This window comes from Heptranchias perlo, chromosome 40 (genome assembly GCF_035084215.1).
Source record: "Heptranchias perlo isolate sHepPer1 chromosome 40, sHepPer1.hap1, whole genome shotgun sequence".
NCBI classification, from domain to species: Eukaryota; Metazoa; Chordata; class Chondrichthyes; order Hexanchiformes; family Hexanchidae; genus Heptranchias; species Heptranchias perlo.
Genome location: NC_090364.1, coordinates 7,865,565 through 7,888,613, shown reverse-complemented (window position 1 = coordinate 7,888,613; position 23,049 = coordinate 7,865,565). Strand labels below are relative to the sequence as shown.

The window sequence follows — 23,049 nt, the reverse complement described above, 5'->3', positions numbered from 1 at the left end:
GCAGCATTACTGGAAATCTGAGGAAGGCTCTCAGTCACACAAGGTATGGGAAGCAAATGAGAGTACGTCAAACCATCCCAGAATATATATTAATGCTACTGCGACTCTCACTCCCTGTGTTCTTCTATTGTGACTCTTCACTCCCTGTGTTCTTTATGCTATTGTGACTCTTCACTCCCTGTGTTCTTCTATTGTGACTCTTCACTCCCTGTGTTCTTCTATTGTGACTCTTCACTCCCTGTGTTCTTCTATTGTGACTCTTCACTCCCTGTGTTCTTTATGCTATTGTGACTCTTCACTCCCTGTGTTCTTCTATTGTGACTCTTCACTCCCTGTGTTCTTCTATTGTGACTCTTCACTCCCTGTGTTCTTTATGCTATTGTGACTCTTCACTCCCTGTGTTCTTCTATTGTGACTCTTCACTCCCTGTGTTCTTCTATTGTGACTCTTCACTCCCTGTGTTCTTCTATTGTGACTTTTCACTCCTTGTGTTCTTTATGCTATTGTGACTCTTCACTCCCTGTGTTCTTCTATTGTGACTCTTCACTCCCTGTGTTCTTCTATTGTGACTCTTCACTCCCTGTGTTCTTCTATTGTGACTTTTCACTCCCTGTGTTCTTTATGCTATTGTGACTCTTCACTCCCTGTGTTCTTTAGTCTATTGTGACTCTTCACTCCCTGTGTTCTTAATGCTATTGTGACTCTTCACTCCCTGTGTTCTTTATTCTATTGTGACTCTTCACTCCCTGTGTTCTTCTATTGTGACTTTTCACTCCCTGTGTTCTTCTATTATGACTCTTCACTCCCTGTGTTCTTTATGCTATTGTGACTCTTCACTCCCTGTGTTCTTAATGCTATTGTGACTCTTCACTCCCTGTGTTCTTAATGCTATTGTGACTCTTCACTCCCTGTGTTCTTTATGCTATTGTGATACAGTATTCTCTGTGTTGTTTCTCCTACTGTGGCAAGTGAATTCTCCTGTGCCATTGATGGAGGGATTCTTTTCCAGACCAAGTACAGAAAATGTGAGGAGGTTTAACCCACTGATAAAATTGGGCAGATCTCTTTTTTTGGCCAAACCTATCCCAGCCCTCTTTCCCCCGTCAGCATCTTTCGCTCTCACTTCAGGTCCAGCATCAAAAACAGGTGAGGCTTTGAAGAATGACGGAGATTGTCTTCAAAACAATCTGGCAATCCGATGAGCTGAGTCAGCTCCGGAATGCCAGTCAGGAGCAGATCAGATGCAAAGGAGATATGTCAGGAGCCAATCTCGAGCACGAAAAGAAAGAGAAAAAATGGCTGTTCACCAAAAAGAAAAAGTCGGTCTCATTCCATGGGTACGAAGCAGTTTATCTACTCAGTTTAATTGCTTTTAATAATTCAGCCATGTCGTACTCATTAAGCTAAGCAATGTTAGTGTAGGGCGAATGGAATACTTTCTCCCCCTATTGCATCCATCAAACATGTCTGGATCAGGTACAGCACTCCATGCTGCAGAGTAAAGGCCCATCTTCTCTACCCAACAATAATGCACATTTTCTGATGCCTGAATTGGATTCACCCAAATTTTGGTCAGAACACAGGGCAGAGATTGGTTACACCAGATTTCCGCCAACTTTGCACATTGCACGCGTTTCCAGTGGGGAGGGGCGGAGAAAGTGCGGCTGAAAGAACCCACCGTAATTCGGGGCTAGGGGCATCCGACCCACCATTCTCAATGTTCTTGTTTGCGTTCCTCCAATTCTGGCCTCTTGTGCGTCCCCCACATCGTTCCCCCACCATTGGCGGCCGTGCCTTCAGCTGTCTACACCCTAAGCTCCGGAATTCCCTCCCTAAACCTCTCCACCTCGCTCTCCTCCTTTGAGACCCTCCTTAAAACCTCCCTCTTTGACCAAGTTTTTGGCCACCTGTCCTAATGTCTCCTTCTTTGCGCAAAACCTATTTCTAACTATTTCAGTGTAAACTGCCCTCATAGCGGAAAATCCAGGTTGATGTACCTTAACTCCGACCTCAGCACAGCATTCCATAATGCACCACTGTCAAATTTTAATGTCAACATCGTGTCCTCTGAGTGAGACTGTCAATTCAATACCACTTCATACAGTTCTACACCTGCACCCACTGGGTTCAAACTAAGAAAAAAAAAGTCTTGCATTATATGACCTCAGGACGTCCCAAAGTGCTCTACAGCCAATGAAGCACTTTTTGAAATGTAGTCACTGTTGTAATGTAGGAAACGCAGCAGCCAATTTGCGCACAGCAAGATCCCACAAACAGCGATGTGATAATGACCAGATAATCTGATTTAGTGATGTTGGTTGAGGAATAAATATTGACCAGGACACCGGGGAGAACTCCCCTGCTCTTCTTCAAAATAGTGGCATGGGATCTTTTACATCCACCTGAGAGGGCAGACGAGGCCTCGGTTTAACGTCTCATCCGCAAGACAGCACTCCCTTTATACTGCACCGGGAGTGTCAGCCTGGATTTTGTGCTCATGTCTCTGGAGTGGGACCCAGAAGCAAGAGTGCTACCAACTGAGCCACGGCTGACAGACTAAACTCACAACCGGTAGAACCTGATCTCTTGCCCAACCTCTCGTCCAGGGAACTGTCCACGGCTGATCAGAGGGCTAGGCCCAAAGTGGAGGGCAGAAAAGATTCCCAAAAATATTAGCTCGTTGCCTTTTTTTTTTCTAGGACTGAGCGCAATAAGATAATTGATGATGCACAGCTCTCCTGTCCGGAGCTGAGGCGATCTTCTGCCTCCACTAACGTGTCCGCCCTCAATTTATCCTGCGACAAGGATTCTACCGATAGTGCTGAAAGTTTGGATTCCAGGAAATGCCAGTCTCCAGACTCGGGAACGGAAGATATGAAAGTACCATGGGCTAACAGACAGCTCAGTGACAACCCGGTAGGTTTTTACCAAACAGTAACAAGGTAGGGCCAGGAATGGTGCTAACAAAGGCAAATGGAAACTGGAAAATATAGAGTGAGGTACAGGTTCTAGATTAGGGCTATGGGGGATTCAGTTGGATCTGTACCTGCGACGACCTTACAGAGAGATCTCTACCTGTAAAGGTCTCACAGTCAGATCTGTACACGTGAGGGTCTTCAGGAATACAAAAGATATGAAGATTATTTTCTTATGTCTGGAGATGTTTTCCTCTGCAAGAGGACAGAGGATTTCATCTGAGGAGCTCATGGGGTCGATTTTCAACTTGTGGCAAAAATGCTGCTAACATGTTGAAGGAATACACTCGAGGTAAACGCTAAACCAGGGATAAAGTTGATCCAAATCATTCACTTTGGTCAATACTGGGGGCCACAAACGGGGGTTTCAGATCAACCAAAAAGGGTTGGGTTTGTTGGACCAAAATATTCCTCCCTTTACAAGATCTGCTATGTTCCTCGGAAATAAATGCGGGTTGTACAGGTCAGTCTAATGTAAGGAATCTTACAACACCAGGTTATAGTCCAACAATTTTATTTTAAAATCACAAGCTTTCGGAGATTATCTCCTTCGTCAGGTGAGTAGTGAATGAGAGGCATGGTGCGATTTGAGAACCTCTCATTCACTACTCACCCGACGAAGGAGATAATCTCCGAAAGCTTGTGATTTTAAAAGAAAACTGTTGGACTATAACCTGGTGTTGTAAGATTCCTTACATTTGTCCACCCCAGTCCATCACCGGCATCTCCACATCAGGTCAGTCTAGGCAGGAGAGTAGATGAATCGTTATTGCGGATGACTTGATGGTCAATGCAATGGGGGTCACTTAAGTCGGCGGTGTAGAAGAATGAAGCACATGCAAATAGCAGAAAGATTTCTTAATAGAGTTAGTTAATGATCAGTATATCAGCTGCAATAACAGTCGGGTGCAGTAGCCCTGATGATTCAGTAGGTAAATGAACTGCACTGTGCGGCATCAAGCTGCACAACTCCTGGTTTGTTCTGAGTTGATGTCAACCAAGGATGCTGGGATTCTACAGTTGGCTTCAACATCTTTGGACTGGATAAGGAGAAGATCAGTCCAGGGTTCCCACTATCGCTAGTCAGTGACCTCTGCTGGAAAGAGTGCATGTGCAGATAGTGGACGAAAATAGAGTTTGGCATCGCGGCAGTGATCTGCTGGACACTCTAGACTCACGGCTAAAGAATGGTCACTCGTGCCATCGGTGTGGGTCAGACCCTTCTCCAGAGGAGGTTTGAGGGGAGAAGCTCAGAGGCAAAAATTGGAGGTAGAAAAAGAGTGAAGCAAAGGGCTGACTGACTAACCCACTGACTAAGTCATTCACTGACTGACTTAACTCACTGATTAACTTGGCATCTGATTGAATGTCGTCAACAGGGGAAACACAAACTGGAGAAGTCACTAAACAAACTGGAGAGCGACAGAAGAACCATCCTGTGTAATGCATTACTCCTCGAGGTACGTGATGACGATGACTCTAAAAAAGAAAGAACTTGCATTTATATAGCGCCTGTCATGACTTCAGGGCATCCCAAAGCGCTTAACAGCCAATGAAGTACTTTTGAAGTGTAATCTCTGTTGTAATGTAGGAAAGTTGTGCATGTTATATTTACAGATGTATTAAGGCAGTCAAGGGTCACCTTCAGTGGCTTGAAATAAGAGGCACTTTTTGTTAACACTTGAAAGGGACGCTGGGCCTGAATAGGTGTGAGACACACCTGGTGTGTCTTATTTTTGCTGCACTTGCTTCCTTAATTATCCAGATTTAGATTGCTATACTTCATTGAACAAATAAGAAAAGAAGAATTTGCATTTTTGTAGCACCTTTCACATCCTGAGGACATTTCAAAATGCTTCACAACCAATTACTTTGTTTTGAAGTACGGTCACGGTTTTGAAGGCAAACACGACAGCCAATCTACACACAAGGACCCACATGAGATGAATGATCAGTTAATCGTTTTGGTGTCTCCTGACCGGCCTCCCATCTTCCACCCTCCATAAACTTGAGCTCATCCAAAACTCTGCTGCCCGTATCCTAACTCGCACCAAGTCCCGTTCACCCATCACCCCTGTGCTCGGTGGCCTACATTGGCTCCCAGTCCGGCAATGCCACGATTTAAAAATTCTCATCCTTGTGTTCAAATCCCTCCAAGGCCTCGCCCCCTCCCTATCTCTGTAACCTCCTCCAGCCCTACAACCCTCCGAGATCTCTGCGCTCCTCCAATTCTGGCCTCTTGCGCATTCCCGATTTTCATCACTCCACCATTGGCGGCCGTGCCTTCAGCTGCCTATTTCCTAAGCTCTGGAATTCCCTCCCTAAACCTCTCCGCCTCTCTACCCTTCTTTCCTTCTTTAAGACGCTCCTTAAAACCTATCTCTTGGATCAGGCATTTGGTCACCTGTTCTAATATCTCCTTATGTGGCTCGGTGTCAAATTGTGTTTGATAATCGCTCTTGTGAAGTGTCTTTGGACATTTTACTACATTAAAGGTGCTATATAAATGCAAGTTGTTGTTGGTGAGATGAATATTGGCCAGGTCACCAAGAGAACCCCCTGCTCTTCTTCAGAAAAAGTGCCTCTTACGTCCACCTGAACAGACAGATGGACAGTTGGACACTACAGCATTCCTTCAGTACTGAACTAAAGTGTCAGTCCAGATTATGTGCTCATATCTGGAGCGGGATGTCAAGGCCTTGGAGAGGGTGCAGAGGAAATTTACTAAAATGGTGCCAGGGATGAGGGACTTCAGTTACGTAGAGAGACTGGAGAAGCTGGGGTTGTTCTCTTTAGAGCAGCGAAGGTTAAGGGGAGATTTAATAGAGGTGTTCAAAATTATGAGGGGTTTTGATAGAGTAAATAAGGAGAAACTGGACCCTCAGGTTAATATCATCTGGGCCAGAAGCCAGATCTAGTTTAAGGTTCCTTATCCTTTCTAAGACTTTGAGTGCAATATTACGTGAGCAGATTACGTTGAGTAAAAATAGAAAGGAGAAGTTTGAGAGGTGATATGATTGCTGATTTTAGGATTCTAAAGGGTCTGGATAATGTAGACCATGACAAGCTATTTCACCTTGTTCAGAACAGTAGAACCAGAGGACATGGCCTGCACTTGAAGAGGGGTAAATTCTACACTAATCTGCAGAAACAATATCTCAGTGAGCAAGTGGTCAATCTATGGAACAGGCTCCCTGGGGAGACGGTGGGAGTAGAAAGTGTTGATCCATTAAAACGCAAATTTGATAGATTTCTTTCAGAAAATAATATTTTGGGATGCAGCATTTTAGCCATGACATGTGGTAAATGTGTGGGTCTTTGGACCTCTGGTTCCCAAAACTCTTCATCACTGGGGTTTTCCTCGCCTCCTGAGACTGTGGTAGGTTAATTGACTGAGATTGATAGCCATGATTAGTCAACAACTCCATTATCATTGTATCGTGCGACTACCAGGATGGTTGAAGGCGAACTAGATGGACCTTGGTCTGTTTTCATCTAGCAATTCCTATGTTTAAAATTCAGCTCAGACAGAGGCAAAACCTTCTCTCATGCTGCTAAAAGGCTCATGTGGAGCACAAACAAGGTTTGTGTGAAGCATGAACACCAGCATGGATCTGTTGGGCCAAATGGCCTGTTTCTGTGCTGTACAATCTACGTCATAAGAGTCCTTGGTGAAATAGGGGTTTAAACCAATTCGCTGCAGCTCTCACGGAATACAAGCCTACTGCATTTAATTACCAGAATTCATTGGTTCTAATGTTCTATCTGATTGATATACCAATGAATAGCTGATTTGTTTAACTAACTGGTTAATTGGTTGAATGATCAGCTGATTAGGCAACCAACTGGTTAGTTAAATGTTTGGCCTGTTTGACTGACTGGTTAAACAACTTATTAGTATATAGCCGGCTGATTGACCAACTAGTTAGTTGAATGAACAGCCAGCTGATTCCTTAACCTGTTCCTGATTGTCGTTAACAGGAAAACTGTAAACAAGTAGAGAAGCACATAGCTGAAGTAGAGAATAACACCATGCGGCAGAAATCATTAGCCATTGAGGTACGTGGCTAGGACACGCTTAGCTACGATATGCCCTATCTCTAAATGCATTACTTCTGTAAAGATACGGTGGCTATTGTGAATGATGGTTGTTTGAAATAGTGGCTCATTCTATTATCAGTGTCTTGTTTTGGAAGAGATTCTTGACCTGACTAGGCCGTACATATACTATATATCTGGGTACTTTATCCTCCAGCTCCCACTGTGTTAAAATCAGGATCAATTACAGCATTCTCTGCTCTATTTTCCCAGAATCTCAAAATAAATATCGGCCAGAACAACGGGGAGAACTCCCCCTGCTCTTCTTCGAAATAGTGCCATGGGATCTTTTACATCCACCTGAGAGGGCAGATGGGGCCTTGGTTTAACATCTCATCTGAAAGACGGCACCTCCGACAGTGCAGCACTCCCTCAGTGCTGCACTGGAGTGTGAGCCTAGATTTTGTGCTCAAGTCTCTGGGGTGGGATTTGAACCCACAACCGTCTGACTCAGAGGCGAGTGATACCCCCTGAGCAACGGCCGTCAAAGAAAATCGGGCGGAGTGTGAAACAGGCTGCCAGTTCGATATCGCCCAAGGCAGATTTATACCCTTATGCGTCTTGGCCCGTCACAGATTGAAAATCAGGACATGTGTGGCCATCTCTGTACCACAGGCCATCATTTCTCAGCAGAAGCCATCCAGGTGGTCTTTGTACAGGGTTGCCAACCCTCCAGGATTAGCCTGGAGCCTCCAGGAATTGAAGATTAATCTCCGGGAAACTGCTGCGACCAATACCCGGAAGAAAAATCATAGGGGCCTTCAAAAAATGTTCATTTTCTTTGAATGCTTTTGTTTATTAGTTATAAAAATATTGGACACTTGGGGAGAAAAAGGCTGTTTGACTGACAGTCAAGAATCATCCAATCGGGTAATGAAGTGTCTGTTCGCTTCCCGATTGGCCATGGGAAGGCGGTGCGTCATGAGGGTGGACGTGTTGGGCGACCAATGGCGGGAGTGTGTGGGGGCGGGGCGGGTGTAGGCAGAAGGTCATGTGATGAAACCTCCAGGAATACATTCAACCTGAGTTGGCAACCCTGGCCTTAGTACCACATACTATGTGTACTGGGGACAGTCTCTCTCAGGTCTAACCAGTAGTTTGTACCGAGTTAGTCAGTTCCCACTAGGGTGACAATTGGAATGCTACAGTTGGTTGCAATGTTCTTGGGCGAGGGAGGAAATAAAGTGGCCATGTTTGCCACTTCTGATGGTCATCCAATGATCCTTACTAGAAAACATATTTTTGGAATGACAACAGGATTGGGCTTGGCTAAGGTGGCCCTTCAGCACTTGCTAACACAGGGTCATGGCCACTTAGGTGAGGTAAGAGAAGGCTGCTAATGACCATGTATCTCTGTCAATATTACAGACAGTAACAAAGCCATTATCTGCCCCAGGAGAAACTGAAAACCTTGTGCCAGAAGATTAAAAAGGATAACTTGCAGTGGCGTGACAATCTGAAAAGAGAATCAGAGGACAGAATCGCTGGCACTTCAGAGAGGAAAACTGGAAGGCAACTGGGACCGGGCAGCCCACAGATACAAATGATGGAACAGATTGCACGTTCGATGAGTGACTTGAGACAGGTGCTCATGTCACAGTTAAACGAAATTAAGGAAAAGAGTAACTTGCCTGGCACCTCATCTAATTTCGGGGAGAAAGAGCCAAAGGTCACACCGATTATGGTGGAGAATGTGAGGTAGGCCTGTGTTAGAGGTAAGGTGAGGGCGGTCTGTGTTAGTGGGTATGTGAGGACGGCCTGTGTTAGAGGGTATGTGCGGGAGGTCTGTGTTAGTGGGTATGTGAGGACGGCCTGTGTTAGTGGGTATGTGAGGACGGCCTGTGTTAGTGGGTATGTGAGGACGGCCTGTGTTAGTGGGTATGCGAGGACGGCCTGTGTTAGTGGGTATGCGAGGACGGCCTGTGTTAGTGGGTATGTGAGGACGGCCTGTGTTAGTGGGTATGTGCGGGAGGTCTGTGTTAGTGGGTATGTGCGGGAGGTCTGTGTTAGTGGGTATGTGCGGGAGGCCTGTGTTAGTGGGTATGTGAGGGAGCTCTGCCAATGCTCCCTGTTGCCAGCACAGTTTGAAATATACCCCTTAAAAAAAAACATTTCTTGAAATTAAGGTCCATTATAACACTTCTGTCGAGTGACTCTGGCCTCACTGTGGTGTCACATTTCTGCTCAAATGACAAAGCTCCATCCAGTTACTTGACGTTCCTGTGGTTAATAAGATTTGAAATCATGCTTTGCCTAGTTGCTGCTTTGAAGGATGCCATTAAATTAGAGCTAGGCCATTCAGGAGCGAAATCGGGAAGCACTTCTTCACACAAAGGGTGGTAGACATCTGGAATTCTCTTCCCCCCAAAAGACTGTGAATGCTGAGGGACAATTGGAGCCCTCGAGACGGAGGCCGATAGATTTTTGTTAGGAAAGGGTATCGAGGGCAATGGAGCATAGGTGGGTAAACAGAGCTGAGGTGGAGGTCAGCCATGATCTAATTGATGTGGAGATGCCAGTGGTGGACTGGGGTGGACAAATGTAAGGAGTCTTACAACACCAGGTTGGACTATAACCTGGTGTTGTAAGACTCCTTACAATAATCTAATTGAATGGCAGAACAGGGCCAAGGGGCTGAATGGCCTCCTCCTGTTCCTATGTTCCAACAAGGGATTCCGCTGGTCTTTTTAACTTGGCGAAGGGCGGCAACCTAAATTCAAGATGGTTTGAAGCTGCGGCAGATGGGGAACCATGAGCCACTGTTAAAAACGGAATCGCTATATCTGAGATTCCACTGCTGCCCAGCCAGCCCTTACAAAAGGATTCCTTCAAGATAACAACCCGTGTGTCCGTGTTTGTGTGCAGGGAGAGCTTGGAAAATGTCGTTGACAAGTATCAGAGCAAAACTGCCCACCAGCGGGACAAGCTGAAGATGCTGAGCCAGTTCAATGGCAAATTCGAAGCGTTTAACCAGCAGTGGGAGCGCACTCAGAGGGAGCACCAACGCACGACACAGATGCTCCAGGATCTGAAAATGGAGATAGACAGTATCGCTAATACGTAAGATCCTTTTTATTTTTGTTTTTTAGGTTTTTGTCCCCCCCACCCCCATTCCCCCTCATGCTCTGAAAGTGGTCTTAGAATCATAGACTCTTACAGAACAGAAGGAGGCCATTCGGTCCATCGTGCCTGTGCCGGCTCTTTGAAAAAGCTGTCCAATTTAGTCCCACTCCCCTGCCTTTTCCCCATAGCCCTGCAAATTAGTGCTCTTCAAGTACATGTCCAATTAGCTTTTGAAAAGTTCCTACGGAATCTGCTTTCAGGTAGTGTGTTCCAGATCTTAACAACTCTTTTCTTCTCATTTCCCCTCTAGTTCTTTCACCAATTATTTAAAATCTGTGACCTCTGGTTACCGACCCAATTGCCAGAGGAAACAGTTTCTTGTTTTGATTCTTCTTGTACTGACTTATTCTGGAATATGGTTCCCAGTTCCGGAGGGCTACAGTTGACAGCCTTCAGCTAGATCAGTCAAGTGGCCATTCGTCACGTACAATCCTAGACAGTCAGTGTCAGCGGGGTATTGGACTGTAGGAGACACCGTACTTGCACCTGATCCTGTTTTCATCCAAAGGCCTCTAGGAACAGGAGGAGGCCATTCAGCCCCTTGGGCCTGCTCCACCAATCAATTAGATCTTGGCTGATCTGCACCTCAACTCCATTTACCTGCCTTTGCTCCGTATCCCTCGAACCCTTACCCAACAAAAATCTAACAATCCCAATCTTGATCGCCTGTCCTAATATTTCCTTATGTGGCTCGGTGTCAAATTTTGTTTGATTACGCTCCTGTGAAGTGCCTTGGGACGTTTTACTACGTTAAAGGTGCTATATAAACACAGGTTGTTGTTGAAGTGAGGTATTGTATGAGCCCCCTCCTCCTGCACTCTGATATACCCACCAATACCCATACTCTTGGGAAGCTGATGTGAGGTTTTGTTAATCAGGCCTGTGGTTTTGGAGTAAAATACTTACTTTTCTCCCCTTTCTGTTTTTGCCTCTCTTCCTGACACCAGTTCAAAGAGAATGTTTTCAGCCTTTGATCAAATCCAGGAGAATGTCCACAATCTGGGCCACATCAAGCCGTTGATTGAAAACATCCAGAAACTTCTAGAGAAGAGAAAAAGCCAACCGAGTATCGACCAAGGTTACTTAAGGTCAGTCAACCGGAATTATCTGCAGAAAGAAACATGCCCTCTCCATCGTATCTGCTTCTTTTTTCTAAAAGCTACCTCCTTCTTCTCTTCTTCTTCTTTGGCAGTCCCTCAGGGTCGAGGATGACTTGCTTCCACTCTGGGAGGGTGGGTTCTGCGGTGGCTGAATAGTCCAACCCTGGAGCCGCAGACTCTGCCACCGGTGGGGCAGGTAGTGTTTGATAAGGCGGGTGGGTGGGTGAGACGCTCTGGATTCTGCGCGTTCTTTCCGCTGCTTAAGCTTGGCCTCCACGTGCTCCACTCGATGACCCTCGAGGTGATTGGCGCCTTCGCGGATGCTTCTTCTCCAATTTGGGCGTTCTAGGGCAAGCGATTCCCACATGTCGGTGGGGATGTTGCATTTTTTTAGGGAGGCTTTGAGAGTGTCCTCATAGCGTTTCCTCTGCCCGCCTAGTGATCGCCTGCCACTGCGGAGCTCGGAGTAGAGCAGTTGTTTAGGGAATCTTGTGTCGGGCATGCGGACAATGTGGCCCGCCCATCGCAGCTGGTTGAGCGTGACCAGTGCCTCGATACTGGGGATGTTAGCCTGGGAGAGAACGCTCACGTTGGTACGCCTATTCTGCCAGTGGATTTGCAGGATTTTGCGGAGGCAACGTTGGTGATATCTCTCCAGAGATTTGAGGTGTCTGCTGTACATTGTCCATGTTTCTGATGCGTTCAGGAGGGCGGGGACCACGACTGCTCTGTAGACCACGAGCTTGGTGCTGGATTTGAGGTCTCGGTCTTCGAACACTTTGTTCCTCAGGCGTCTGAAGGCTACACTGGCGCATTGGAGCGATGTTGAATTTCGTCGTCGATGTCTGCTCGCACCGAGAGGAGGCTCCCGAGGTATGGAAAATGATCCACGCTGTCCAGAGGATCTTGATGGTTGGGGGGCAGTGTTGTGTGGCAGGAGCACAACACTGCCCCCCAACCATCAAGATCCTCTGCGTACTGCAGCTCGATGACAGAAGTTGGGGTGGTCTTGGTTCTGGCCTGGAGGCGTCGAAGGTTGAACAGTTTCCCACTTGTCCTGTAGGTTAGCTCCACTCTGGCGGGGAGCTTCATGGTGATGGGGTGAAGTGTTGCAGCGAGGAAGATGGAGAAGAGCGTTGGTGCAATGACGCAGCCCTGCTTGACCCCAGTTTGCACTCGTATTGGGTCTGTGGTGGATCCGTTGGCGAGGATCACGGTTTGCATGTCATGGTGGAGCAGGCAGAGAATGGTGACGAATTTCTGCGGGCAGCCGAATTTGAGGAGGATGCTCCACAATCCCTCACGGTTGACGGAGTCGAAGGCCTTTGCGAGATCGAAGAAGGCCATGTACAGAGGTTGATGCTGCTGCCTGCACTTTTCCTGGACTTGTCGCGCACTAAAGATCATGTCCATTGTGCCTCTTGACAGGCGGAAGCCACATTGAGACTCAGGGAAGAGCTCTTCGGCCACTGGAAGGAGGTGGTTGAGGAGGATTCTCGCGATGACCTTTCCCGTGGCGGACAGTAGGGAAATCCCCCTGTAATTTCCTTTCTCCAAACTCCACTGGAAAGGGCGGGCACCAGGCTACATCCTTTGGGAACAATCCGAGAATGGACAACCAACTTCCCCTTTAAGAGGCTGGAAATAACTGTGAGCAATGCAGTCACGTTCCGTTCCTCTCTCCATATTTTAACAACGGATTAAATCTGTTTAAAATACGTGGGCTGATGAGTGTGTTAAGCATTCAACAGCATCTTGCGTTTATATAGTGCCTTGAACGTAGTAAAATATCCCAAGGCGCTTCACAGGAGTGTATTTAAGACAAAAATTGACATCGAGCCAGAGAAGGAGACAACCAGACAGGTAGGTTTTAAGCAGCACCTTAAAGGAGGAGAGAGAGGTGGAGAGGCGGAGAGTTTTAGAGAGGGAATTTCAGAGCGTAGGGTCTAGACGGCTGAAGGCACGGCCGCCAATGGTGGGGTGAAGGAAGTGGGGGATACACAAGAGGCCAGGACAGGTTGGGCCGAACGGCCTGTTTCTGTGTTGTAATTTCTATGTTCTCTATCCCAGCATTCGGTAGAATCTTCTTTTACTGAGGTTTCAGATGTTCGTTAATTTAATGTATTTTTATATTGCAGTCCCATTAATCAGAGTTCTGTGCATGGACAGATGCTGCAGCAAATGGTGGACCAGGCTGTGCTCCCACTGGTGGAGAGAATTCGGAGGTGTCACCATCCGTTTGTCTGTAATGAGTGCAACGGGAAATGAAAGGACAAAATGATAGTACCTTGAAGAGGGCTTTCTGCATTTAAATGTAAATTAAAACAGCTTGTTCCTCCCTCGAGGCTCCGCGTCATTCTCTTGATACATTGATATACCCTAAAGGTCCAAGAATCAATCTCTGGGCCCCGTTAGCCATGGCTCGGTGGTAGCACTCTTGCCTTTGAGTCAAGTTCTACATGCTCGAAATTTAGACTGACACCTCAGTGCCGGTACTGAGGGAGTGCTGCATTGTCGGAGATGCCATCTTTCGGATGAGACGTTAAACCGTCTGCCCTCTCAGGTGGACGTAAAAGGGTTAAGTTACGATGAGAGATTACACAAATTGGGGTTGTATTCTCTGGAGTTTCGCAGGTTAAGGGGTGATCTGATCGAAGTTTATAAGATATTAAAGGGGAACGGATAGGGTGGATAGAGAGAAACTATTTCCGCTGGTTGGGGATTTTAGGAGTAGGGGGCACAGTCTAAAAATTAGAGCCAGACCTTTCAGGAGTGAGATTAGAAAACATTTCTACACACAAAGGGTGGTAAAAGTTTGGAACTCTCTTCCGCAAACGGCAATTGATACTAGCTCAATTGCTAAATTTAAATCTGAGATAGATAGCTTTTTGGCAACCAAAGGTATTAAGGGATATGGGCCAAAGGCAGGTATATGGAGCAAGATCACAGATCAGCCATGATCTTATCAAATGGCGGAGCAGGCATGAGGGGCTGAATGGCCTACTCCTGTTCCTATGTTTCTATGTTCCTATCCCATGGTACTATTTCGAAGAAGAGCAGGAGAGTTCTCCCTGGGTGTCCTGGGTCAATATTTATCCCTCAACCAACACCCAAAAACAGATTATCTCATTGCTGTTTGCCTGCCGCGTTTCCTACATTACAACAGAGACTACACTTCAAAAGTACATCATTGGCTTTAGGAATTCCTGAGGTGGGGAAAGGCACTTTATAAATGTGTTGAGTTTGCTGACCTCAGGCGGGGGATACAATTGGGAATCAAACCTGGGCCATTCCTGGTCTACATGGGTCAGTAGCACATCACATGGTTCCTGCTGATCCATTGTGCTTTCACTGGTAATTGGAAAGTAGATCAGGTGCAGAAATTTGTATCTGGTCTCTAGGCTGTGTTTATTTCCCCCATTCTCCCAATCCTTTATTTGGGAAGTTTATTACTTCTCATTGTCTCTGTCACAGGCCTCACTGTCCAGACTGCAATAGACTATTTCTCTCTTTCGAGAAGCCAACTCCAATTAAGCACAGCCCAGTTCACTAATGTCCTTTAGGGAAAGAAACCTGCCGACCTTACCTGTCCTATATGTAACTCCAGTCCCACACCAAACCACTCAATTGTCCTCTCAGGTTCAAGAAGAAGGCCCACTACCACCTTCTCAGGGTAACAAGGGATGGCCAATAAATGCCGGCCTTGCCAGGGACACCCAAGAGTGAATAAGAAAATAAAATGTCCCACATCTTGCCTACGCTCATCGACTCTGGTCACACTCGACGAACAGCCACTTGGGGCGAGTTTCTGCAGGGTATCTGATGATCTGGGGGACTGTACCCCAGGTAGAAGAGAGCAAAGGGGCAACAAAAAAATCTTAACACATTCTGCCATCGAGCGAAATCCAGAGCAAGGAGAGGAAATGAAGGTCAATGGCGGGGCTGGTAATTTATTGCCCATCCCATGTTGCCCTGAGACGGTGATAGGAACGTAGGAACAGCAGTGGGCCATTTAGCCCCTCGAGCCTGTTCCGCCCTTCAATAAGATCATGTGATCTAATTCTACATATCCACCTTAGCCCCATATCCATTAATACCTTTGGTTAACAAAAATCTATCAATCTCAGATTTAAAATTAACAATTGAGCTGGCATCAAATGCCATTTGCGGAAGAGAGTTCCAAACTTCTACCACCCTTTGTGTGTAGAAGTGTTTCCTAACTTCACTCCTGAAAGTCCTGGCTCTAATTTTTAGGCTATGTCCCCTCGTCCTGGACTCCCCAACCAGTGGAAATAGTTTCTCTCTATCCACTTTATCACATATAGAAAACTTCGATCAAATCATCTGCAATACAACTGGGTGGCACTGTCAGTGCAGCATCTCACACTGGGTCAGGAACCCAGATATTAATCGAAGCTTCAGCAGGTCTCTGACCTACAGCTCACGTGTTTACTCAGATTCCTGCCTTTAATGGCCATCAGGAAATCTAAGTTTGTCTTTTCAATTCATTTGCATGTTTGATTCTGAGCAGGATACCGGGGAAAAAGAGAATCAAAATATGAGCCATGGTGTTTCAACATTACTGCACATATACGGGCATCTGGATATCTGATAAGTGTTATCTTCACGTCCCGTGTCTCGAGTTCTACAGTAACTGAGGTGTGAAAAAATGGGATATCTCGTCTTCCTTATTAGTATCTCTGCTTCTAGCTAAAAGACAGGTTCCATCCATCCCACAGTGCTGAGTTCAAACTTGTCCTTGCAAAAGTCTGGTCACAGTCTGCAACCAGTTCAGAAAAGGAATGTCACATTTGTCATTACAAGCGCTCAGTATCAGCAACAAGTACTCCCAGGTCAGGTATAGAATCGTATCATAGAATCGTAGCGCAGAAGGAGGCCATTCAGCCCATTGTGCCTGTGCCAGCTTTTTGAAAGAGCTATCCAATTAGTCCCACTCCCCTGCTCCTTTCCCCACAGCCCTGCAAATTTTTCCCCTTCAAGTATTTATCCAATTCCCTTTTGAAAGTTATCATTGAATCTGCTTCCACCGCCCTTTCAGGCAGCGCATTCCAGATCATAACAACTCGCTGCGTAAAAAAATTGTCCTCATCTCCCGTCTGGTTCTTTTGCCAATTATCTTAAATCCGTGTCCTCTGTTTACCGGCCCTCCTGCCAGTGGAAATGGTTTCTCCTTATTTACTTCATCTAAATCCATCATGATTTTGATCACCTCTATCAAATCTCCTCTTAACCTTCTCTGCTCCAAGGAGAACAATCCCAGCTTCTCCAGTCTCTCCACGTAACTCCAAGTGATGGTTCGATTCACAGTAAAGCTCCTTGCACTCTGCTGCGACCTCGGAAGAGCTCCCCCTTACTGCAGTACCGCGACACTTTTCTGTTCCCCACAATAGCCTTATCGATTCTTTGAGGAGAAAGAGCCCATGATTTGCCATTAAATGTGCAATCTCGAAAAGCAGAGTTTGTGCTAGATCGGCACCAGTTTGGTGCAATCAGCCACAACCACTAAGACCGCACCAAATCCCCTAACATAGCTGAAAAAGATCACTTCCATTCCTTCCATTCCGGGCTAGATTCGAACTCAGGACCCAGGGATCAAACCCATGGCATCTTGCTGTGCGCCAATTGGCTGCCGCATTTCCTACATTACAACAGTGTCTACACTACAAAAAAGTGCTTTATTGGCTGTAAAGCGCTTTGGAACGTCCTGAGGTTGTGAAAGGCGCTATATAAATGCAAGATCTTTCTTTAACCATCATCCCAGGCCACATTCCCAGGCTTCTTTCAAGACCTCTGTCTCGTCCTTGATCACGGAGGTGGGAATACTACACGGAAGTGCAGATAGGGCTGTAGGAGGAAGCTGGGGAGTGGAGCTCCAGCAAGGGGTGGGGGGCATGGGGACAGGGGGAGAGGGGAACGCGTCTACAAAGTACTTCATCTGGAAAGAACGGTATTGGTCATGTTGGGCCAGGTGAAATTTGTCAGCTGTCTGGTTAGGGTCGTCAATCCTTTAGGATTGTCCTGGAGTCTGCAGGAATTAAAGATTAATCTCCCGGCCACTGCTGCGAGCAACACCCAGGGAGGGAATAATAGAGGCGTTAAAAAAATGTTTTAAATTAATTTCCTTTGAGCAAAATTATTTTGATAGTTGGATTGGGCACGGGGAGGTTGCGTTCTGGAGCTCCCCCCCAGCCTCGCTTGCTCTGAAATCCCCCCTCGTCACCTCCTCTGTATTGATGAGCTTTCCAGAATGTTCCCAGAAACCAAAATTCCCGACATTCCTGTGCTGATTTCAGACGGTTCCATGTTGATCTTCTGCCAAACGGCGCATGCTGCAGTCCCTCTTATCTTCAACAAACACTCCCCAGGGGATCAGCCAGCGCAGTGAAATATTCCAAAAGAACCGTGAACTGTGAATTAGACTCATCTTTTAAATAATACCGAGCAGACAGTCGATGTGAGACTGAGTGTGTCTGAGTGTATTGTTCACCAGCTAAAAGCTATTAATTCATTCCCATCTAGCTCTGCATGCTTCATGTGTCCCTCAGTGTTAGAAAAAAAAAGGTATTTGCATTTATATAGCGCCTTTCACGACCTCAGGACGTCCCAAAGCACTTTACAGCCAATGAAATACTTTGTAGAAGTGTAGTCACTGTTGTAATGTAGGAAACGCGGCAGCCAATTTGCGCACAGTAAGATCCCACAAACAGCAATGTGATAATGACCTGATAATCTGTTTTAGTTGAGTTGGTTGAGGGATAAACATTGGCCCAGGACACCAGGGAGAACTCCCCTGCTCTTCTTCGAATAGTGGCCATGGGATCTTTTACAAGAGGGCAGACGGGGCCTTGGTTTAATGTCTCATTTGGAAGACGGCACCTCCGACAATGCAGCACTCCCTCAGTACTGCACTGGGAGTGTCGGCCTAGATTTTGTGCTCAAGTCTCTGGAGTGGGACTTGAACCCACAATCTCTGACTCAGGCGAGAGGGCTACCACTGGGCCACGGCTAATACCTTAATTCTTGTACATGTACAGTACACACCAGGTAAAAAGAGGGTGATTCACTCCCATCTGTTGTAGAGCTTCTAAATGTACATGTATTGTACACACTGGGTAAATAGGAGCGATTCAGTTTACAGCTGGCATTGTATGGCTAATGTACATTTTTTTTATTCGTTCATGGGATGTGGGCATCGCTGGCAAGGCCAGCATTTATTACCCATCCTTAATAACATCTCACTGTTAGCTCTTGTAGAGGTATATACATCAGGTACAGGGAATGATTCATTTCTATGTGGGACTGTATGGCACGAGTGTGTCTCAGTGTCAGCTCCTGTACATGTACTGTACACACTGGGTAAAAAGGAACAATTCACTCCCATCTGGCACTTTGATGCTTGTAAGTCTCAGAATGGCTTGTATATAAGCCCAGACTCAACTTCTCTACAGTTATACTGTAAACTGCCAGAGGGGATTTGGTTATATCTCCTGTTTCACCAATATTACCGTGGTCAGTACTCCTCTGAAATTTGCCCTCTTGATCTTCCTTAGCTGTGAGTACACTGTCCGACACACCCTTCCTCCTCCCCGCCTTGTCACTCAACACTTATTGCCTCATCTCCTACTCTAACTCATTCTTTCCCAGGACAGCAAAGCTGTAGAACCCTCCCTCTCTCAGTCGTCCCCTTCCTCTTGTAATCTGTAAGCTTTTAAAATTCAAGCTTGGTGTCGCCTGATCACTACTTGATTTACACAGGCTTTAGGTAGAATTTATAGCACAGAAACAGGCCATTCGGCCCAACTGGTCCATGCCGGTGTTTATGCTCCACACGAGCCTCCTCCCTCCCGTCTTCATCTAACCCTATCAGCATATCCTTCTATTCCTTTCTCCCTCATGTATTTATCTAGCTTCCCCTTAAATCCATCTATACTATTCGCCTCAACTACTCCATGTGGTAGCAAGTTCCACATTCTCACCACTCTCTGGGTAAAGAAGTTTCTCCTTATTAGATTTATTAGTGACTATTTTATATTTATGGCCCCTAGTTTTGGACTCCCCCACTAGTGGAAACATCTTCTCTACGTCTACCCTATCTCTTCCTACCTTCTCCTCTTTCCTACCTTAGTGGCGATCTTCTCTATGGGCCTTTGCTCTTCACCTAGATGTTTCCCTTTTCTATCTCCCCTACCCTCCAGTACATCAGCTCACTGGGCAGGCGATCTCGGCCACCTCAAAGCTGTTGGCAGGACAACAGGGCGGCACTGAACCTCTTTCCAGTTTGCTCTTCTTCAGCCCCGCCTTGGTCACCTCGCCCGATCCTCCTCCCAGACTCCTGCTCGGTGCAAAATGTCGCCAACCCCGCCCGGATTGCCCGGGAATCTCCTGGAACGGATGATCCAACTCCCGGGACGCTGCTGCAGGAGACTCGGGAAAGAGCAAAGGGTGCCTGGAAAAAGCATAAGTCGATGTTTCGGGTATGGAATCTTCCAGAGTTCTGAGGCGTGTTTCCAGCGTTTTCCGCTTTGTCAGTTTCAATGCCTGGAAAACCCTTGGAAAGAAGAACGGGAAAGGTATTTGTGCACATGAAGTGTCAACGAACCATTAATCACCCACAAGGTGCAAGCAAGCTTTTGTAACTATAACAGAGGATCACACTGCTCCAAGACTTACTCAGATCTGCAGACTCATATTTTCCCATTGTAATAGATGAGCTAATCTCAGGGGCATTTGCAATCTGATTCACCAGTCTTACTTCTCCTAATAATCTATTGGCAATGATCTGACCATGGCTGGTGTGCCAAGACTGTGTGATATGAAATCTGATACATCTAAATATTTGCTGGAAGAAGTAATTGCTCTGGGCTTTGTAATCCAATAGCATCACAATTCGACCACCAATGCTATCGCCCATAAACTCCAGATTTTTGGGAAATATGATTATGCAGACACACATTTGCGGCCCGCAGCGAATGTCAAGTGACCGAATGTCATGTGACTGAAACTCCAGAGTTGGCAAACCCTGCTTGGTGTTTAGTTTCTCCATGGGGCATTTTGCTGTGTTAAAGGCAGCCACATAAATGCAAGTTGTTGTTGGGTTAACGAAGTGGGGGGGGGAGGGGACAAAATATGTCACGGTGATGGACGCGTTTGATAATGGACCAATGGCAGGAATGTGGAGGCGGGGAGGTTGAAGGTCATGTGATGAAACCTCCAGAAATGCGTCCAACCAGAGTTGGCAACCCCAGGCCCCGGGTACCCTGCCCCCAGCCTGTCCTCTGCGCTGCTCTCTTTCTGACGGTCTATTTTTCCAGTCATAATTTGTAACAAGGTCACACTGTGTCTGGAGCAGGCTGGGACTGGCCTGAGAGTGAGCCAGATGGCAGTTACAGATCACTGTGTTACTTCAAAGCACGCCTGCCTCCAGAAACCAAGAGAGCTCTATCGTATTTTTTTAAAATAAGCTGGTTTACATTATTATTGAAACAAAGACCTTAGGAGTTAAGAGTTTTGTGAGGGTGTTGGCTCTAATTCTCTCCCCCTACCCCCACCCCTTGCCCTGAAGATGCTGGCTCTCGCTGGGGTGTGACTTATACAAGTGTTGGGCGCATTACCGTACACAAGTGGCCACTCTTCGCCTGTGACCCTAGGGAACGAATGTCAGTGGGGTATTTTTAAAAATTCATTCCTGGGATGTGGGCGTCGCTGGCGAGGCCGGCATTTATTGCCCATCCCTAATTGCCCTTGAGAAGGTGGTGGTGAGCCGCCTTCTTGAACCGCTGCAGTCCGTGTGGTGAAGGTTCTCCCGCAGTGCTGTTAGGAAGGGAGTTGCAGGATTTTGACCCAGCGACGATGAAGGAACAGCCGATATATTTCCAAGCCGGCATGGTGTGTGACTTGGAGGGGAACGTGCAGGTGATGTTGTTCCCATGCACCTGCTGCCCTTGTCCTTCTAGGTGGTAGAGATCGTGGGTTTGGGAGGTGCTGTCGGAGAAGCCTTGGTGAGTTGCTGCAGTGCATCCTGTGGATGGTACACACTGCCAGGGGATGGAAGAAGGGAAATAGCACAGTAAATCTCTAACCTTCCCATCCCTGATGTCCACCCATGCTCTTTCCAGCAGGGATCGCTAAATAGTGATTGCAGCAGGAACCCTGGCTGATATAACCCCCCCTCCCTAGGCCAGGGACACTGAGGCAGACAATAACAACCCCACGGTCACCTCATGTGAACTCAGATAATTCAACACAGACTGAGGAGGTCAAACCTGGAACCTTCCATGATCTATCTGACTCAATTCCACCCTCAGAATTGCAGAATTGAGACACCAGGAAACAATGAGAGGAATATATCCGACAAAAAAAGGGAGTGATTTATTATCTATTTGGAATCAATGTTGTTGAGTAAATCTTCCCAGCTTTGGTCTTGGAACACGACCAACCCCTAATCCCCACCCACCCCACCCCCGCCTCTGAACTCTTGCGCTCTGTTGATTTCTGCAGTTGTCGGCTGTGCTGCTTTTGTGAATAAATAGTTTCTTTATTCTCTGGGGTCGGATCCCTTTCCTTGGACACTAATGGGGAATGTAACAGAATGTTAAAAAGGAATGTCACAACTGGGGCATTTTCCTGCGTTCACAAACCTCCCCCCCTGGGTCCTAAAGCCAGTCTTATCGCAGACACTTGCCTCCTCAAACCTAAGAAGGTACCAGACATCGACTCATGCAGCACAGAAGGAGGCCATTCGGCCCGTCGTGTCTCTTTGAAAGAGCGATCCAATTAGTCCCACCCCCCTGTTGTTTCCCATTAGCCCTGCAAATTTTTCCTCTTCAAGTATTTAGCCAATTCCCTTTCGAAAGTTACTATTGAATCTGCTTCCACCACCCTCTCAGGCAGCGCATTCCAGATCATAACAACTCGCTGCGTAAATGATTTCTCCTCATATCTCCCCTCTGGTTCTTTTGCCAATTATCTTAAATCTGTGCCCTCTGGTTACCGACCCTCCTGCCAGTGGAAACAATTTCTCTTTATCAAAACCCCTCATTATTTTGAACACCTCTATTAGTTCTCCCTTTAACCTTCTCTGCTGTAAAGCGAATAATCCCATACAGAGTCCTAAAGCTGGGCTGGTATTAGTCCATTCCTCTGTGCATTCTCTGCGGCCACTCTTTGGGTGTTAAACACAGTTTTTTTGAGAGGTTCTGTTCTTGTGTGTAACTTCAGGCTGCTAAATCCAATCCTTTCTCCCCATGCCCATCAAGAAAGAAAGAACTTGCATTTATATAGCGCCTTTCATGACCTCAGGATGTCCCAAAGCGTTTTACAACCAATTAAGTGTAGTCACTGTTGTAATGTGGGAAACGCGGCAGCCAATTTGCGCACAGCAAGATCCCACAAGCAGCAATGAGACACATGATGTTGGTTGAGGGATAAATATTGGTCAGGACACCAGGGAGAACTCCCCTACTCTTCTTCGAATAGTGCCATGGGATCTTTTATGTCCACCTGAGAGGGCAGGCGAGGCCTCGGTTTAACATCTCATCCAAAAGACGGCACCTCTGACAGTGCAGCTCTCCCTCAGTACTGCACTGGAGTGTCAGCCTAGATTTTGTACTCAAGTCTCTGGGGTGGGGCTTCCTTCTGACTCAGAGGCAAGAGGGCCACCCACAGAGCCACGGCTGATGCCTTGACAAACTGGACTTCAGAGAGAGGCAGTTCTATTCCACTATGGGCCTAGT

General features: G+C 46.7%; 1 protein-coding gene across 1 annotated transcript; it reads left to right on the top strand.

Moving 5' to 3' along the window:
* Nucleotides 1-1,161: 1,161 nt before the first annotated feature.
* Nucleotides 1,162-13,564, top strand: LOC137305421 (testis-specific serine kinase substrate-like). Its single transcript, XM_067974249.1, has 8 exons — nt 1,162-1,337; nt 2,700-2,916; nt 4,355-4,435; nt 6,957-7,034; nt 8,470-8,771; nt 9,939-10,133; nt 11,144-11,284; nt 13,435-13,564. Exons 1-8 carry the CDS (start codon nt 1,162-1,164, stop codon nt 13,562-13,564), a joined length of 1,320 nt encoding a protein of 439 aa, XP_067830350.1.
* The last annotated feature ends 9,485 nt before the right edge of the window (nt 13,565-23,049 follow it).